At 39.4% G+C, this 18,919-nt stretch overlaps 1 protein-coding gene and 1 long non-coding RNA gene across 2 annotated transcripts in view; one reads left to right on the forward strand and one right to left on the reverse strand.

The window, feature by feature from the left end:
• The first annotated feature begins 3,087 nt into the window (after nt 1-3,087).
• LOC310641953 lies at nt 3,088-6,112 on the forward strand. Its single transcript, XR_014492818.1, has 2 exons — nt 3,088-4,190; nt 5,070-6,112. It is a non-coding gene; the product is annotated as an uncharacterized lncRNA (long non-coding RNA).
• A 1,330-nt stretch (nt 6,113-7,442) lies between these two features.
• The window catches only part of MICAL3 (microtubule associated monooxygenase, calponin and LIM domain containing 3), a 196,879-nt gene continuing 185,402 nt past the window's right edge, over nt 7,443-18,919 (reverse strand). The window contains exons 40-43 of the mRNA XM_083365265.1: nt 14,241-14,306; nt 11,301-11,400; nt 9,988-10,061; nt 7,443-9,886 (exon numbers count right to left, since the gene is read on the reverse strand). Coding sequence (XP_083221391.1) covers nt 9,702-9,886; nt 9,988-10,061; nt 11,301-11,400; nt 14,241-14,306 — 425 coding nt within the window. The 3' untranslated portion in view covers nt 7,443-9,701. The remainder of the gene's footprint in view (nt 9,887-9,987; nt 10,062-11,300; nt 11,401-14,240; nt 14,307-18,919) is intronic.

Below are 18,919 nucleotides of genomic sequence, written 5' to 3' on the forward strand. Positions count from 1 at the left end.
TTATAGTTTCTTATCTAATTTCTATCCTAAGCCACTAATTCTCCACCTCACAGGAATCATAAGGGGCAATCATAGATCCACTAAGATCCAAGACACTTCTAGTTATGACCAGACAACAGAGTGTAACACTTTACTTTCCAGTTTTCAGAAGTGTCTGCTGAGGATAGCTTTGCATGGAATGAAAACCATATAGATCTACATCAGGTTTCTATACAACATTGGGATGTGCTTGGAGACCTCTCTCTCTCTCTCTCTCTCTCTCTCTCTCTCTCTCTCTCTCTCTCTCTTTGTCTCTGTCTCCTCTCTCTTTGTCTGTCTGTCTGTCTGTCTGTCTCTCTTTGTCTCCTCTGTCTTTGTCTCTTAGTCTCTGTCTCACTCTCTCTCTGTGTCTCTCTCTGTCTCACTCTCTCTCTTTCTTTGTCTCTTTGTCTCTCTGTCTTTCTCTCTCTGTCTCTGTTTCTCTCTCTCTCTCTCTCTCTCTCTCTCTCTCTCTCTCACACACACACACACACAGATGAGACAGGCAGCCCCCAGGGCATTTTAAGCACCAAACTTATTTACTCAGTTCAACCACCTTAGTTGCTTTGTGAAGTCTATTGGAGCAGTTTCTACCCTCCTCTTGTCTCTACTGGATTCTGTTTACATCTCTTTACTGGCCCTCACCCTAATCCAAGTTGTTGGCCACCCACTGTTTTTTCCCAGTCAGATTCTGCTTTCCCTTTTCCCAGTTGTCACTCGGTATTCTCCTCATTCCATCTGACCACTGGTGGGATTCAAATATGTGAACAACCGGTTCTCTGTGTGGATGCTGCTTCCAGAAGTCCATTCTGGGCCTGGGCAACAAAAAATTAGCTACCGCTTCTGCCGAACTGGCGCGGACTGGATGAATCCCATCACTGCATCTGACCCTTTCATAACTACTGAAGCTAAACCCAGACAGACACCAGGGAGGAAACAATTGTGTGTTCTCCTTTTACCTCTCAACTAAGTAATCTCCTTGTATCCCTTCCATCTCTGATTTCTGTTTATTTCCTTGTGTGGCTTTGCTAAACTGACCATTTCCTGTTCTTCTCCTTAGGCATCTCTTCCAGGCATGCTCTTTCCTTGGGTTAAATCAGTCTGCAGCAAAGTTCTGGGGTCTGCATCATTTGCACCGCTCATCTCCACATCTTTTTATATTATTTCCAAATTCCAACTTTTGTTTCTTCCTCTCAGTTCTATGGGAACCATTCCTTCCCATCAGAAGATTTACTTAATTTTTTTTATTGCAGACTCCCTGCTGTCCATTGAGAAACTCTTTATCTCATGTCATGATCTCTTTACCAAATTTCCCTTGTTTATGTCCATTTTCCATTTATTTTTTGCCCCTGGCTAATTACAAACCCTGGACACCTAGATTCTTAGCACACAAGTTACTGTCCTGCCTCTCATTGCAAACATTCTGTATTTGCTCCAGTTTCATTTCCCTAACTTTATTGCAACCTTCCGCCTTATGTTTGCATAGAGGCACTGTTTAAAATGTCCAAATTTCCTTTCTGAAGCACCAGCATCACCTCCTGGCTGAAGTGGAAGTATGAGCAGCATGTTACTGCTTCAAAAGCAAAATAAACTAATTGTGAATTCGGGAAGTTGTCTTTTGTTGAATTTTGCTGAATTTTCTGATGAGAACAATTAATTAGTGGTATGGCTCGCCACCAGAAATTGTGGGCGCTCCATCACTGGAGGTTTTTAAGAAGAGATTGGCAGTCATTTCTCTAGAATGGTATAGGGCCTTTCTGCTCAAGTAGGGGTTTGTACTAGAAGTCCTTCAAGGTCCCTTCCAACTCTTGTTATTCTATGACTTCTACATTTTAAAATGCTATCCGCATTCATGCAAAGGAAAGTACACAGCAATTTATTTTAGAAATGTCTTTCATCAATGAAGAAGTACATGGTTTGTTGTTAAATACACTTTAAATAGTATTCTTCTACAAAGTTGAGATTTCTATTTAGGTACTGTCAATTTCCTGCAGGGCATAATGTGTGAGTCCCATGGGAAATCCTCTGATCACTTCTGCTGAATCAGCAGTCTACTGAAGAGGGTCAACTATTTGTTCAAGAGCTCACTCTAGCACAAAACAGTCCAGATTATTTCCTATACAAATATTCCAGTACAAAGCTATTTGGCTGTAACATAAAAAAGCTGCATCAAAAGTGGAATTCCTTCAAACTGATGCCGTTCAGGTAATTCAGAACTGTACCCTGAGAACTTCCAGCCATTTTAAATTCTGGGAATTATAATATCAACCTATTTGGAGAGCAAGTACCAACTTGGCCTTAAATGATCTTCCTAATTTATGAGATTAAAAAGCCAAAGTGTTACAATCATGGGTGACTTCATTTTCTCAGAGACTAATTCAAATTTTTGACCTGTTGGGTAATATTTAGAATTTTGAACATGTCAGAAAATAGGTGTCATAGTGGGCATTTTCTGTCATTAAAAAAAAATAGCAGAAAGCTAACCCATCAGATTCTTACCAATCCCTGGCCGGTGAATTCTGGAACCTGAAGAAATGTCTGTGTTTCAAGAAAGCCAAGGGTGGCTAAGAAATTGACCAGATCATAGATCTACTTTTGCTAACAGTCTTAAGGACAGACCAATTTCTACACAAGAGCAATAGCATTTAGACTTATATACCATCCCACAGTGCCTTTATAGCGCTCTCTGAGTGGTTTACAATGTTAGCTATCCCCCACCAATAATCTAGATCCTCATCTTACTGACCTCAGAAGGATGGAAGGCTGAGTCAACCTTGAGCTGGTTAGGATCAAACTCCTGACTGTGGGCAGAGTTTGCCTGCAATACTGCACTTAACCACTGTGCCATAATAAATTCTGACTTCTTTTGCCAGCTGTAATGGCCAAATAGTGATATATGATACACATAATATGTTGCTATTTGGTAAATGATTGGTATGGAAATAATAAAAGCCATCCTTTGGGATTTTAGCCAAATTAAGTAGAAGTAACTCCCCAATAGGCTATGAGGCAAATTATACACATAACAAAATAAGAAAAAAAGGACTTTATTTTTTTTAAAAAAATTCTATTGGTGACCTAAGATGTTAAAATCTGATCCCTAAGAAAACAAGGATGCTTAAGGGGTACAGAATGAAATGTGGTCATATTGGAAAGCAAAGGAGAACTGTGTATGGTTTGGATATGAAACATACAGCATGTAATTTCCTGTCACACTTCACATACACCAACAATAAAACAGTCTGATAATGATAGTTCTCATCTGCTCCAAAATTCTTATATTGGGACTAGGTTTTCCCATACATCTCTCTCTCTCTGTGTATACACTTGCCTGTCAACATCCATTAACTATCATAAATGCAGGCATCACAGGTAGTCTTCAACTTATAACAGTTCATTTAGTGACAAGGGCACTGAAAAAAGTGACTTATGACCATTTTTCATGCTTACCACCGTTGCAGCATCCCCATGGTCACATTAACAAAATTCAGGTGCTTGGCAACTGACTCATACTGATAATAGTGGCCTTGCCCCAGGGGTCATGTGATCACCTTTTACAATCTTCTTACAAGCAAAGTCAACGGGGAAGCCACATTCACTTAACTGTATTGCTAACTTAATAATTGCAGTGATTCATTTAACAACTGTGGCAAGAAAAGTCCTAAAATGGGGCAAAATTAAGTAGCAACAGAAATTTTGGGATCAGTTGTGGTCGTAAGTTGAGGACTACCTGTATTAGGAAATAGTCTGTTCACTTATGGTACAATATATTTTTTGGGTTGCCTCTTAATAAAAAGGCTGTTTCTAGGGGTTTTCTTTTTATTGCAAACACTCCCAAACTCACAGTATTTTTGTTTTCTTTCCAGAAGAGGATGGAAAATGAATACATAGTCCCCTCCGAAGAGAAGTCAAATGTAAACATACTGTTGATTACATTGTCTTAAATCCATACAAAGAGAGTGACAACTTTTTTTTGCTATATGCAGCCGGAGATCATGCAACTCTAAACATAACTGCGGGTACTCTAAAAGGCTCCTGAATGATATGTACTATAAAAAGGTTAAAAAGTCAGAGGGCACAACATGTATGCTTACTACGTGTCTTAAAGAAGGCTAGATGCCACATTTAAAGCGAACAAAACTCCCTGATAATTCAGTCAAATGATAATCTCGGTGAGTGCAAAATATTACAGGAAATGCTATGAGTGTCAAACTGATTAAGGTTCCCAGGGCAAGTGGTGTCTTAGCCATGAAGATCTTGAATGACAGAAAGGTCTTGAATCTCCAGAACAACGTTAGAGCTGAGGCTGAAGAGATGAAGCTATTCCATCCTCAAACCTAGGATAGAGTCGCTTCTTTTGTCATGATCCCCACAAACAAAGAGGAAGAAGCATAATTAATAAGACTGACGGTGATTCTTCTTTTGTCATGATAAAAAAAAGAGATTTTCCAAAATAATAATAACAAAGCCTGGTTTCTACTGCTTTAATGAATGCAGTAGGTTCTAATTCTTTGTAAGTGCACCCAGAATGACAGTCATGATTCTTATAAGCCACCAGTGTTTCTCACGCCATCCATGTATTTCTGGGAGTTGAAGTCAGCACCTCTTAAACTTGCCAAGGTTGAGAAACACTGAACTGTCCAGTGCCTCTTTCATCTGAATAGGTGCCAAGATACAGCAGCTAAGGGCAGCAAAAATGGGGAAATGATTTCCATTCTCAGTCATATCATATCAAGGCCTGGAAGCTGATTTTCTTTTCTTCTTCCTGGGTACCAGGAATAGGCACCTGCCCTCCATCTGGCCTATGAAAAAAATATTTAACCCAGGAGAATATGTACCGTATTTGCTCTGTAATCTTACTTGGTGTGAAACCTCTCTGTGCTACCTATTTCTGCCTTTCCAATCTCCCATTATGTTCAGCATATATCATGTGTAATAATAAGCATCAGTTTTTCAAGTGTGATTTGAGCTCTTCTAAAGACATTCCCTTCTTCCAGCAGCATTCTGCCTTTTGTTTTTTTGAGTTTATAACATATGTACTTTTTCTGTAGGTTTTCCTGCAGATAAATACCATTTCTTAAATATGGTTATCAATGCTCAGAAAACATTTCATCAAAATTCAACCCATTGAAAAGATGCAGTCACCATGTGAATTACTTCCAAAATAGCCTAATTTCCTCATTTTGCAGTTGGGACATAAAGAGAATGTAAACATTCATAATTTTGCCTTATGGAAATAATCATCTTCTGTTTCATGGTTTTATTGTTGCACTAAATGGTTGGTGGAGATAAAAGAAGCAATTATCAATTTGTGGAGGAATAAAGATGTCTGCTTTAGGGAGCATGACCATTTGGAAGAGCTGGAATGGAAATGAAATGCTGAAGGGACTTACTAAGTACTCATAATATTAAAGAAGTACCTGTTTTTGTGAAAGGGTCTAAATCCAACTTTTTGTCCTTGGATGTTCTCATATTTCGCTTTGATATCCATTCTTAGATATCACGGCAACATGAACGATGCTTTGGAATTGGACATTTGTGATTGAGATGTTGAAAGGCATTCTTCCCCATTCCTGAAGAGGGCTTTGATTTGGCTGGAATGTAATAAAAGAGACATGCTACCTCGGCTCCTTACCTGAATTTGCCTGGACTACAAAGAGCTATGTTTGTAGAGCAGCTGTAATCACCAAAATACTGTACAGCATAAGGGCAGCTTTCTCTGTGTACATCTATCATCACACAAACTTGCTTCAAATCTGCCTTTTCCTCCTCCACGGGGATTTGTAACAGAAAAGGATAATAACTATTAGCTTGCATTGCACAGGATGAATTCTTCAGTTCACAATATTACTTCAAGGTCCTAAAAAAAAACAACTAGAAGAGTTTTGCTTGTGAAATTCCTTTTTTCTTTCTTTCATCAATGTCAAATTTTAGTTAGAAAATAATGAAGCTGAAAAACAAAGGTTTGTCTGGAATCTTCCTACTGATGAAATTAAAAGCCAAATTCCAAAAATACTAATATAATGTATCAAATTTCCCTTTGTACTCTTTATCTGTTGATGGGGAAAAAATGAACATTAAACTCTTAACAGCTGCCATGGTCATTAACAATTTATCCCAATGGGTAAAGAAAGGAGTTTAATATTAAAAAGGATTTTATTTTTGTACATGTGTAAACAATTTGTATTTGTATCTAATTTATTAGGTGAGATAGAACTTCAGAGGTAGGATTTTGCCTGTCATCTGCTGCTGTAATGCGGTGGTGGTTGGATTCTTGCAGAAAACTGTTGCTCTTTGAGCTGTGGTAGGTAGCCAGATGCAAAGGAGGATAGGATATCTGTGCCTTTTTAAAGGAGATCATATGGTCAACTGCACCGTAGATTCCTCTTTTACAAAGCTATTACAGAAACAATGTCTGTCCTCCTTCCAATCACCTAGGTGGAGAAGATCAGAGATGTCCAACCTTGGCAACTTTAAGACTTATGAACATCAACTCCCAGAATTGACTGGCTGAGGAATTCTGGGAATTGAAGTCCACAAGTATTAAAGTTGCCAAGCTTGGACATCCTGGAATAGATATTTAAGGTGGCCACAGTTGCTTGTCAGCCTAAAACATATATATATACCATACATAGGAAATGCTATGAGTGCCAAACTGATTAAGATTCCCAGGGCAAGTGGTGTCTTAGCCATGGAGATCTTGAATGACAGAAAGGTCTTGAATCTCCAGAACAACGTTAGAGCTGAGGCTGAAGAGATGAAGCTATTCCATCCTCAAACCTAGGATAGAGTCGCTTCTTTTGTCATGATCCCCACAAACAAAGAGGAAGAAGCATAATTAATAAGACTGACGGCGATTCTTCTTTTGTCATGATAAAAAAAAGATTTTCCAAAAAAAGAGCCTGATTTCTACTGCTTTAATGAATGCAGTAGGTTCTAATTCTTTGTAAGTGCACCCAGAATGACAGTCATGATTCTTATAAGCCACCAGTGTTTCTCACGCCATCCGTGGATTTCTGGGAGTTGAAGTCAGCACCCCTTAAACTTGCCAAGGCTGAGAAACACTGAACTGTCCAGTGCCTCTTTCATCTGAATAGGTGCCAAGATACAGCAGCTAAGGGCAGCAAAAATGGGGAAATGATTTCCATTCTCAGTCATATCATATCAAGACCTGGAAGTGGATTTTCTTTTCGTCTTTTCTTCCTGGAATAGATATTTAAGGTGGCCACAGTTGCTTGTCAGCCTAAAACATATATATATATATATACCATACATATTTATAAAACAATACCTGCGCAGGTTTCTGGAAAAAATCTTTCTAGGCACTGCCTAAAACAGAATGCTGCTTTTGAACACATACAATCTAACATCGTAGCATTTCATGGAAAGAAACACTCTATTGATTCAGCCATATTTTTTTTAAAAAAAAGTAGAAATTAAGGCTTCTTTCAAGATAAGAAGAGGTACAGTCCCTTTCCAAGGTATGTGCTGCCAACACCAGAAAGGAAATCCTTGCTCCAATTAGCCAACATCTGGCTAAAAAATGCTGGAAAGCTTTTACAGCTATCACGGCAGGAATATCTTCTCGTACTGTTGCAATGCTGAAGAAGCAGAATTTGCTGGCAGCTTCCCTTCTTGACATAAATACAGCATTGGAACTCCATTATTTGTTCAGTCTAGTAAATTAAGATGCCATAAAGGACTTAAATTCAGAGACTGGTGTTTTCTCCCCCTAACACAGTGCACTGGTAATGGAAAAATTCTGCAAGCTGCAGGCCAGCACCTTTGAGAAACATATGGTGAAGGATATGTGCTTATGGAATCTCAGAGCTGGTGTTAAACATGAGTCTATTTCATGTCCCTTTTGCTTTTGCAGCGGGACAGAATCACCTCTTCCTTTCCTGGACAAACCAGAAACAGGGGACGCGGGATAGAACCACAGAAATTGGTGCTAATCCTTCCCTTGGAGGTGGACTTTATGATGCCCACTGTCATTGATTGGCTGATTACATGAAGAGAAGCACCAACGCTGTTCTGGTTACAAAACTCTTACAACACTAAATAATATTGTATATTTACCAATATTCAGGGAAGAGAAAAGGACTTTTTGAAGTATAGGAAATAAAACCAATGATCAGTGCTTTTTTTGTAAAAGAAAAAGTTGCCGGAACTCACACATGTCATACAACCCACCTTGCCTACCCTACAAGGTTCCATCCAAAAAAGGTGCCAGAACTCCGTTCTGAGTGTTCTATGAGAAAAAAAGCCCTGCCAATGATCATTGCTTTTTCCTTCTAAACTTCTCCTTGAGGGTACAAGAAAATACTATGTGGGAATTCTCCCCACATATTTCCCAGGTCCTTCCCTTAAACATGAAGAAACCCAAATCAGAATCAATAGTCTGGAATTGAAAAGCATCTTTCTTTTAGATCAAGTGTACTGTGTAACAGTAATATCATTAATAATGACTCTAATAAATAGGTACAGGGAAGAGGGGAAAGCATTAAACACACCAAGATGGAAAGGTAGGGCTGGCACACAGATTTACCATACACTCATCTGTTCACTTCTTAAAAAGGTACAAAACCAATTTTTCTTTCAAGTATTAAAAAATAAGTTAATGAACATTACAGGATCTAAAGTGACTACAGGGCCAGGATAGGTCTTCTGCTTCATGTCTGACGTGCAAAAAAAAAAAAAAAAAAAAAAAAAGGAAAAAATATTCCCTCAAATACCAAGAAACAAAAACCTACTGAACAGCTCACTCTCGGGAAGTTTGAAGTTGTGGAACTATCGGCCATGTGATCCCTCAAAACGCTTCAGAATGAAGCCATCTTTTGATAATTAGCACTTTCCAGTGTCTAAGTGGTCACCGAGTTCACAACAGAGCAGCCCAAAATCAATAGAAAACAGGAAACAGCTTCTTTCAGTCCGGAGCACTTCATGGCCAAAAGTTTACATGCTGGATCTGCTTGGAACGATGGCAACTTGTGGAGATTGCAGAGAAGGTGGGGTGGGGAAGTCTGCCTCTGTCCCTGTCTTTGTAGAAATCACAAGAAATCATGTTTCAAGTTCTTAGTGTTCCAGGTTTCCCACCAACATCCAGATGTGAATGTTCCTCCATACCTAGACCACAGTGGCAGCTTTGGATTTCTTTGGTGAGAAGAGCATCTACACAGTGTGCTTTGTGAGTGGTTTGCTCTTCCAAAGGCTGCTACAAGGTGATCTTTCAGAAGATATTAGACACCCCCTTCCTTTGTTATTTAAGCGAACGAATCCATTAATACCATAGGTTGGGTAAATATGAAAAGAACGGGTTATGGCCCACCTAAATTGGTTAAAGTTCTTTTTTTAAAAAAAAAACATCACACAAAATATTTTCATTTTTAGTCTCTCTCAGAGATCACACACACACACACACAAAGACTTATTGACCTCTTGCACCGGTCCTCAAGGAAGGCACGCAATCTCAGATCACGACTTCGTTCTTGGCTCTGTAGCCTCACACGGGACTCCTTGCAAGCGACCCACTTAGCAAGAAGCTCCTGACTCTAGCACTTGGCTGCTGCAAGATTCCTGAAGCAGTTTCTGCTCCACGTTCTCTCCTCTAACCAGGCAGCTCCATCTAACTTGGCATAGGCCAAATGGACAATGCAGACCAGCAACCAGGCATGGTGATATACTCAGGACCAGTTCAAGTTGAAGCCTTTGGACAGCATAACAGCTTCTAGATCTTTGTCTTCCTCCTTCTCTCGAAGGCGCTGCTCTTCAAGGAGGGCCACAAGAGAATCTCTCTGCTCCACCACCTCTAACATTTCATTCAAGATCCTCTTCTCCTCTGAGAGTTCTTCATCTGTCTTTAGCTGATCTGGATAGAGGGAGAATAGGAATACCTGTCAAGACAAGAGGTCCTAAAGATTTGGGACTTCTCGTTCCTACTGAGAAGAAGAAAATCCCCACCAGGCTTACCTTCCACTGCCATCCTCTCTCGAAGCTCTTGCTGTAGCCGGCTCTGCCTGTCCTCTAGTTCCAACTCACGTGCACTGAAGAGAAAAGCAGAAAACAGTTACGGTAATTATGGGTCATTTCACCTATGAACATTAACTTGAGGATGCTCATGAAATGACATATTTTCTCTCTTTTTAAAGGATTAACAGTCAAGCAAGCTTTCAAACAATAGTGACAACCTTCAGTTTTAACACCTGTGCTATTTTTGTGGCATAGCACTATTTCCAGGATCAGAGGAACTTCACAAATACATGAATAATCTTCAATTAAATCAAAGGTTCAATTCCCTTCTACAGATTGCAAAGGAGGATCTGAGCGAAGCTATTCTCTAATCTAAGGTGATGAGGTGAACACACAGGTGGGACATTTCAACATCAGAACTTTTGTACTTTTTCCGATGTACATTGGTAGAAGAAGAAAAGGACACTGAGAATAGTGCACCCAGTGAAAATTCTAGGTGCGGAATTCTAGTTTTATGTATTACATGTGAACCGTAGTCTAGAAAGAGAAAATAAACACAGCAAAGAAGAAAGAAATCTATGATGGAATCTGCCAAGGGCATTCCAAATCATGATTTCTCTACAACACAAACAATCCATACTGTCATATCAATCGGTTGTAAAGTTATTCCAGTTAATGATCAGCAGTTTTGAACAATCGGAATTTTGTATGGGTGTACTGCAGGAATCACAGTCTAGAACTGCTGGACCCCTTGACAAAATTGAAAGCTGTCTATCATGGAGTCATCTAACACAGTACTATCTATTCTGACTTTTTTCATTCACCTTTCATTCATTACATTCATCTTTTCACGTTTCATTCATTCAAGTCTTTTCATTCATCTTTAAAGCAATTTCCCACTTTTTCTTATCACAAGAGCCTTGGTGGAGCAGTGGGCTAATGCCTCCTTAAGTAACATCAGCTGCCTGCAATTAGTGCAGGTTCGCATCCCACCAGGCTCAAGGTTGACTCAGCCTTCCATCCTTCCGAGGTAGGTAAAATGAGGACCCAGATTGTTGGGGGAAATTAAGCTGACTTTGTAATAATGCCGCTTGGGGGTGTGTGTGAAAGCCCTAATAAGCAGGCATATACATAGAATGAAGGCTACTGCTAAGCTTGTAAGCCGCCCTGAGTCTTTGGAGAAGGGCGGGATATAAATGGAATTAAAAAAAAAATTATCAGAAAGCAGTACATCAGCACCACGGCCATATTGGTGCTACCACATATTTGTTACTTTTCTATGCTGGGGTGCAAAATATAGAATGCTTACTCACAATATCATGAGTTCCGATTCATACCGCACCAGGGCATTCTTTTCCTGTACCAGCTTGAACCACTCTTGCATCAGCTTAGGGTCATCTTTCTTTCCCATGCCTGCCAAGAGAAATGTTTGAGTCAGCTTTCAGACACATGCTCTGCCGTTTTCACAAACTCAACAGTCAGGCAGGGACAAAAATGGAGGGGGGCAAAATGTGCAAAGAAAGCTGAGCGAGATGCTGCCAGAGCGCTCCCATCTGTTTGTTAGTTTGCCTCTAACACACATAAAGTTAAAAAAAAAAATCAAACCCTCCCTTGGATCTATGCATTCATCTAGCTTCTTCCCTAGACGGTAGGCTTCCCACCCCCAGAATAAATAGTCAAAATGGCAATGCTCCGTTTGGTACTGTCTTATATTTCTTAATTGTGTAATTTCAGGCCTTCAAGCAGCCTAGCTTTAAATAATGGATATTAGATGATCTAGATACTCAAACGCGTGTGAATTCCTCACCCGTTCTCATAACATAGAGATGAACTTGACACATAGCTACAGAGTGATTTAACAGACAGATCACTGTACAAATTCAGCACACTTATTTGTGTCACAGCTAATTTAGGACATCTTTGTTGACATTATATTAACGACTAAAAGCGATCACTTCCTGATTTCTATCACAATAATTTCTAAATGTATTTTCTAGTAGCAGATCCAACAGCAATCTCTGAGGGCAGCTTAAATGGGACATTATGTTTCTGCAAATTAATTGCATCCACAACCAATGTATAATATACAGTGGCAGTTCATTACAGACAATACCAATTCAAATACAAACAATGTGCTTCTTAGGTGATGCTGATTATGAAGGACTTGCCTCTGTTAGCTAAATTGACCTAGAAACAGTTTAGTAAACTGGCAAATGAAGAGACCATCAACAAATGTTTCCCAAACTCTCATATATCCAAATAATAAGCTTTTTCTCTTAAGGTGAATGTGTCCTGAACTGACACAAGCCAATTGTTTTTGGAACTGCCATTTCCAAAATTCACAGACAGTAAAATGAAAATATCATCCACAACTATATTAAAAGGTGTTTTGTATATTTAAAAACGCAGGGCCTTCAACAGTGTACAATTACATTTAAAGGCCAAGAAGAAATACTGGAAATGAAATAATCAACTAACAAGGTAGATCCCCATTCCTAACCGAAGAGTGTTTCCCCAGAATTTCATCAATACAGTGTAAAATTGCTGAAGTCATAATAAATTTGGATTCTATGTGCAGTTTTCTAATTCCATTTGAATAGAACAGTTTTTCACTGTTTGATTATATCATTAGTCACATTATGCAGCAGCTGGTTTATATAGGTAAAGGTAAAGGTAAAGTTTCCCCCGCAAATGCGTGCTAGTCGTTTCCGACTCTAGGGGCCGGTGCTCATCTCCGTTTCAAAGCCAAAGAGCCAGCGCTTGTCTGAGGACGTCTCCGTGGTCATGTGGCCGGCATGACTAGACGCCAAAGGCGCACGGAACGCTGTTACCTTCCCACCGTAGTGGTCCCTATTTTTCTACTTGCATTTTTACGTGCTTTCGAACTGCTAGGTTGGCAGAAGCTGGGACGAGTAACAGGCGCTCACTCTGTTACGCGGCACTCGGGATTCGACCCGCCAAACTGTCGACCTTCCGATCGACAAGCTCAGCGTCCTAACCCACTGAGCCACCGCGTCCCTGTCTGGTTTAGATAACAAACAATATTTCTAGCATCTGTTGAGAAAATCCAATAGTCCTTGAAACTAGACACTGTTTCAGGAATCTCACTGTTACTTGAATCTCATTGATGCATGACACCTTGAACTGAAAGTATGATCCACTGGTTCTTGGTAGTATCCTTACTTCCAGTGGACTGACATCCTGTGCTTTTTTCTCCTTCAAACCACTAAAACATCTATGGAATTAGGGGAAGAGAAACCCTATGAACCTTTCATCCAATGCATTACGGTTTTCGGGTTGTAAGTGGCAATATCTGTCCATTGCTCACTCCAAGCATGCTTTTCTGAGCATCTCTGCACAAGTGCCCTTATAGCCATGATGAAAGGAGAGAGAGGAAGAGAAGCTTATACATGCAAATGGCCAGAATGATGGAGCCATGAATAGCGTTGGAGATCCTCCCCGCTCTTTCCACTGAGAGGATACATCAAAGAAAAATTCCTAAACAAAATAGCCAAATGCGCGTTATTGCTGAGCTATATTTGACTTTCATTTGACTTATTTTGTACAAGCCAATGAGCAGAAGGAGAAGGTGGAGGTGGGGAAGAAGCATGTTCGGTAGATGAAAGCCCACCATGAAAAGCAGATAGAGTGGTTAGCGTAAGTTACACACAACAGTCACATTCCACCCCTTAGCCCCATGCCTTGGGAAATGGAAACTCTACAATGGATATTGGGTCCATATGAGATAAAAGTTGAGAAAATGCTTAGCATGGACTTCAGGAAATCAAGCTGGATCACATAAGTCAGGAGGTTGACCATTCAAATTTGAGGAAAATCAAGGAAAATCAGTTGCAAAAAACCAAACCAACCAAACTACAGTATTTCTTTTTCCCATTAATTTTATAAGGATTTTGGTTTCTCCTATATTTTCCAAAAACCTCTTTGGGATAGCTAGCACGCCAAACAGGAACTTTGCTTTGTTGCACTATTATTACCCCAGAGAAAGAGCTTCAGTAGCCTGTAGTATTATAGTTACCCTCACAGTTCACATCTAAAAAAAGGAATATTTTAATTTTACAATATTATAAGGGACATTTTGCAATACATTTGATAGTGAAGGTATCACTGAGTAAGAAAGAAAGAAAGGAGAAGTTTTGTGAAATACTTAAACTGTCACATGTTGACCAGTGTCCCTATAGAAATTCAACTGCAGTTTGGAACGTGGATGGAGGGAATGCAAGAAATTACGTTACCTTCATGGGCACAGCAAGGGCAGAAGGAGAGAGGTCTACGGCGTGGTGTCCCGGCATTGGGCTCAACTTCAATAGGACCAAAAATGGGAGAGGAAGAAGGGACGGGAAGAGGATATCGGAAGTGGAGAGAAAAAGGAGGAGAAACAGGGTGAAAATAAACAGACAAGCAAAAGGACAAAAAAAAAAAGCACAAGAGTGAGAAAGGAAGGAAAGCAACAAGAAGAAAATCGGAAAGAAAAAATAATTCAAGAAATGGGGAAGCAGAAACAAGGAGAACAGTCTATAAATGAAACATCCCTTGTCAACACTGAGGGAGGAGAACAGACTGGGACATTGGAAAGGAAAACACCAAGAGCCACAAACATTACCAGGATGAAGAAAAATTGCCAAGATTTGACACGTTCTGTGCATGTAGATTTTTCACGTAATATTACATTCTACGGATATTAAGAGAAGGTAATACTAAGAGGATGGTGAGCAATATTAAGTTTCTAAGAAAGCAGGTTTAGAAAATCTTTATGTACGAAAGGCCACTTTTACAGTTGGCTTTGCGTTGGCTCCCCCACAAAAATGGGCCAAAGATAGAAAATGTTTAAAAATTTAGAAAACAAAGGGACGTAAAGAAGGACCAACTACCCAACATTTTCTAAAGCAAAATGACCAGGATTATGTATCACTTATGTTAAATATGTTGGGGTTAGAGCCAAAAACCTCTCCTTCTGCCAGAGATACCTATAATCACAGAAAAGAATCTTTGGGTACATCTTGTTACCAAATAATATGCTTAGACTGGGTCTGCATTAACTTCAGCCAATTTTGTTCTTAGCACATATACACTTGAATCTTTCTAAGTTCCTTATTATTATAAATTGAACCATGTTTATTACTAAGCACAGATACTTCCCCCTTTTTAATTTCATGTGAAACATAAGTAAGTTAAGGCCCCAAGCAGAACTCCATCAGATATTATTTTAGACTTTAGGACTTCAAACAGAAAGAGAATGCAAAAAACTATGGAATATATTCCATTGATGTGTAATATATTTGTAAAGAAAATATTTGCATGGAACCAGGACCAATAAACAAACATTCCTATATTTCCGATCCAGGCACAGAGTTCCTCCCTCTGAACAGACAGGAGGAGGCATATTTCTCACTGTTCGATATTCTGAATCAATTGTAGATCCCAGCTGTTGTTTAGACAACAACTCCAATCATTTCCAATATAGCTATGTTGACTAGAAAGGCCCACCCAACATCAAGCTTGACTCAGCCTTCCATCCTTCCGAGGTAGGTAAAATGAGGACCCAGATTGTTGGGGGCAATTAAGCTGACTTTGTAATAATGCCGCTTGGGGTGTGTGTGTGAAAGCCCTAATAAGCAGGCATATACGTAGAATGAAGGCTACTGCTAAGCTTGTAAGCCGCCCTGAGTCTTCGGAGAAGGACGGGATATAAATGGAATTAAAATAAAATAAAATAAAAAATCATGAAGAATTCAAGATATACTCTATATCAGTGGTGTTTACTAGATATGGCAGGCCCAGAACAATAATGCATGTGGGAGGACCAATAGGAGCAACTACATGAGTTTATATGTAAAGAGACAAAGGATTCTTGTAGAAAGATGTGTAATTTAAGGATTACAGCAGATGAACTGTGGTGAAACCACTATGAAATGAGGAAGACCTATCACATTCCTTTCAAAGCATTCAGTAGAAGCCAGAGTTACATGTACTCAAAATGGAAGAGTAAGAGTCATGTCTTCCATTTTGAAGAACTACACAATTTGGGAAGGGAAGGTCTTTTAGAAGGGACCATCACAGAACTAGAACAGAAACACACAGGACAGATCAAAATTAAAGAAAGAAACACCAGTCTGCACACAGGGTGGAATAAACCAATTTTCATGGACAGAAGAAACATTTATATTGAGTATGGAAAAGTTTAATCAGAGGGAAGGAGGGTACAGTACTATAGCTACATAAATATTTTACAAAATAGATATTTTCTGTACTTAATCATATTTGAAGAAATTCTACTGCTGATATCTACAGTATATCACGAGATATATCATTATAAAATAACTAGCTCAAATGTCCCCAAAGTGGGTTTTTTGTTGTTGTTGTTGTTGTTTGAGGAAATCAAACATGGAGACGCACATTGACAGGAACAATCTATTATTTAAATAACAAAATATACCTGGAAGAATAAGTTTTAATTTGGATCTCTCTCTCAAGATCCTGGATTGGGTATCTATTTCAAGCTATTGGAATTTTACAGCTCTAACTGATTAGGTTTGCATCAACAAAGCAGCATGGGAATGTTCTTTTGAGCCTCCACAGCCTGTAAATTGACAGGTAACAACAATAACAAAGAAAATGTTTGCACAATAACACTCACTGCACCAACCGTGACTATTTCTGAACTAGCAACAGTCACCTGTGCACCAGGACATCGTACTTAGACTACTGCAAAGTGTTTCCTATGTAACTTAATTCTCAAAAAGTATATATAAAATGCAGCATCTAGGTTGCCAACTGATATACCACAGGTTATACGACACATATCAAAGATCTACATGATCTGCCAAGTATTAATTTTAACTAAAACTATAAAACCTTGTAGCGTGACTATCCTTTGATTTGTCAAATAACTAATTTTTTCAGAAAAAGCCTTGTTGAGGTCACCAGAGTCCCAGACAACTCCCTATCCAATCCACCAGCGACGTCTCCCCCAATCCTAAAAAGATCCCTTCTATCAAATACTACACAATAAGGTAAACTCCCCTACTCTCAGATATGTCAGGCTGCAACTCCATCATCTCCCACATGGTCCAATTATAACAGATCTTTTAGTAGAAGACATCTCGAATAGTGCAGGGCAGGGAATGTTGAAGCAAAGCATTAAACAGGAGAATTACATAACATTCATCTCCACTGTTTTGCTGCTGATCAGCCAATGCAGACCTACACCTTGTACATCTCACAGGCTTGCAAAGCTCAACGCTTAACACAGAACTCAAGAATTGGTTCTCCCATGTTTGTTTGCTTTTTTAAAATGAGATTTGACCACCCCTTGAAACCCAATGGAGTCTAATGAACGGACAGAGCTTGGAAAACAAAACACAGCACAAAATCCATTCAAAATCTATTTCCCCAAATTGGAGACTAATATTAAAATTCACTTGGTGCAGCACTGCTGGTTAAAATTAATCCCCAACGATCTTCTGGAAGGCCATGATGGAGGACACCCTTCTTTCAATGGGTGCTGTTAAGAGACTGCTCGCTGCTGGGCCTTCTCCACTGGGTCTCTTAGTAGTTGGGGACCCTTAGCAAATGCTTCCGAATTGTTTGAACAGGACAAGCAGAAAAAGGCAATCTCTACTATATCCAGGGCTTGAGCCAGTACAGGTCTTCGCAGCAAGCATCTTCAACTGCAGGGGTGTCAAACTCGCAACGTCATGTGATGTGTCGCAACGTATCATGACTTTTCCCCCATTGCCGGAGCTGGGATGGGCATGGTTTTGGCCTGACGTATCCGGCCCATGGGCCAGCAGTTTGATGCTCCTGTTCTACTGCATTCAGAAACCTAACATTTATCAGGGCAGCATCTTGATTTGTAACAACAAGGTAATAGGTAAGTGGTCAAATTAAGCCAAAAGATACCTCTTTTGAGTAGAATAAGGAATACAAGAAAAATAAAAAGAAAGAAATCAAAGATAAAGTTAAAAGTGCAAGACAGAAATAAAAAGAAAAATAGGAAGAAAAAAAAAAGACATAAGGAAGTGGCTTCTGATCTTTACCGCAGGTATAACGATAAATTTACCTCTTTCTCCAAAGCTGCATTATGTCTTTCTTCTTTCTATGATTTATCCTAATTATCAAAGCCATAAATCGTAGGTTCATTTTTCTGCTGTACGCAAAAAGTATTTAACGGGTTTCGAATTGGCAATAAATACTATTTTTTCTCTAGTAAAACAAATTAACTTGCTGGCAATCTCAGCAAGTTCTATCATCTTCTAATGCTGACAGCCACAATAGATTTTTGGACACAGCTAGGATTTGTATCTGTTTCTTATTCTCAATAAGGCATGTCTAACATGAAGGTTTTTTTAAAAAAAAAATCACATCAATCTTGACTTTATCATACCACAAATATCCGCGCCTCCCAAATTTCAGGACATGTCTTTCTAACATTAAGAGCCTTTTATTTCCCAGCAGCACTCAAGTCTTTTATCCAAACCAAACAGCAAGCCACAAAATACAATTTCAAATCAGGTAAACCTAATTTTCCCTTTTCCTTTGGATCTTGTAACACCTTACGCTTAAATTGTGATTCCCTTCCCCTTTGCCACAAAAACCTAGATATATCCCTTTGCCACTACTTAAGTGGTGAAACAATTGTCTAAACAGGTATTATCTGAAACAAAAATAACACTGAAACATTGGACCTCTGGGGCAGAAATGGCAAACTGAAGGCAACTCCACTATAAGTGAAGCTGACGACCTTGGCAGAATGAAGATGATTCGGCGAGTAGACAGGTTCTTTGTAATTCCTCTCTGGATAAGGAACGGACATGAGGTCACCCACAAGTGCTCCAAATAGCACTGTTCATGAGGAGGTTGCAAGACAGCAGTCTCTGGCAGGTTCAGATGAGGGAATAGCTCTTGTGACCAC

This window comes from Vipera ursinii (assembly GCF_947247035.1).
Source record: "Vipera ursinii genome assembly, chromosome: 6".
Taxonomy (NCBI): domain Eukaryota; kingdom Metazoa; phylum Chordata; class Lepidosauria; order Squamata; family Viperidae; genus Vipera; species Vipera ursinii.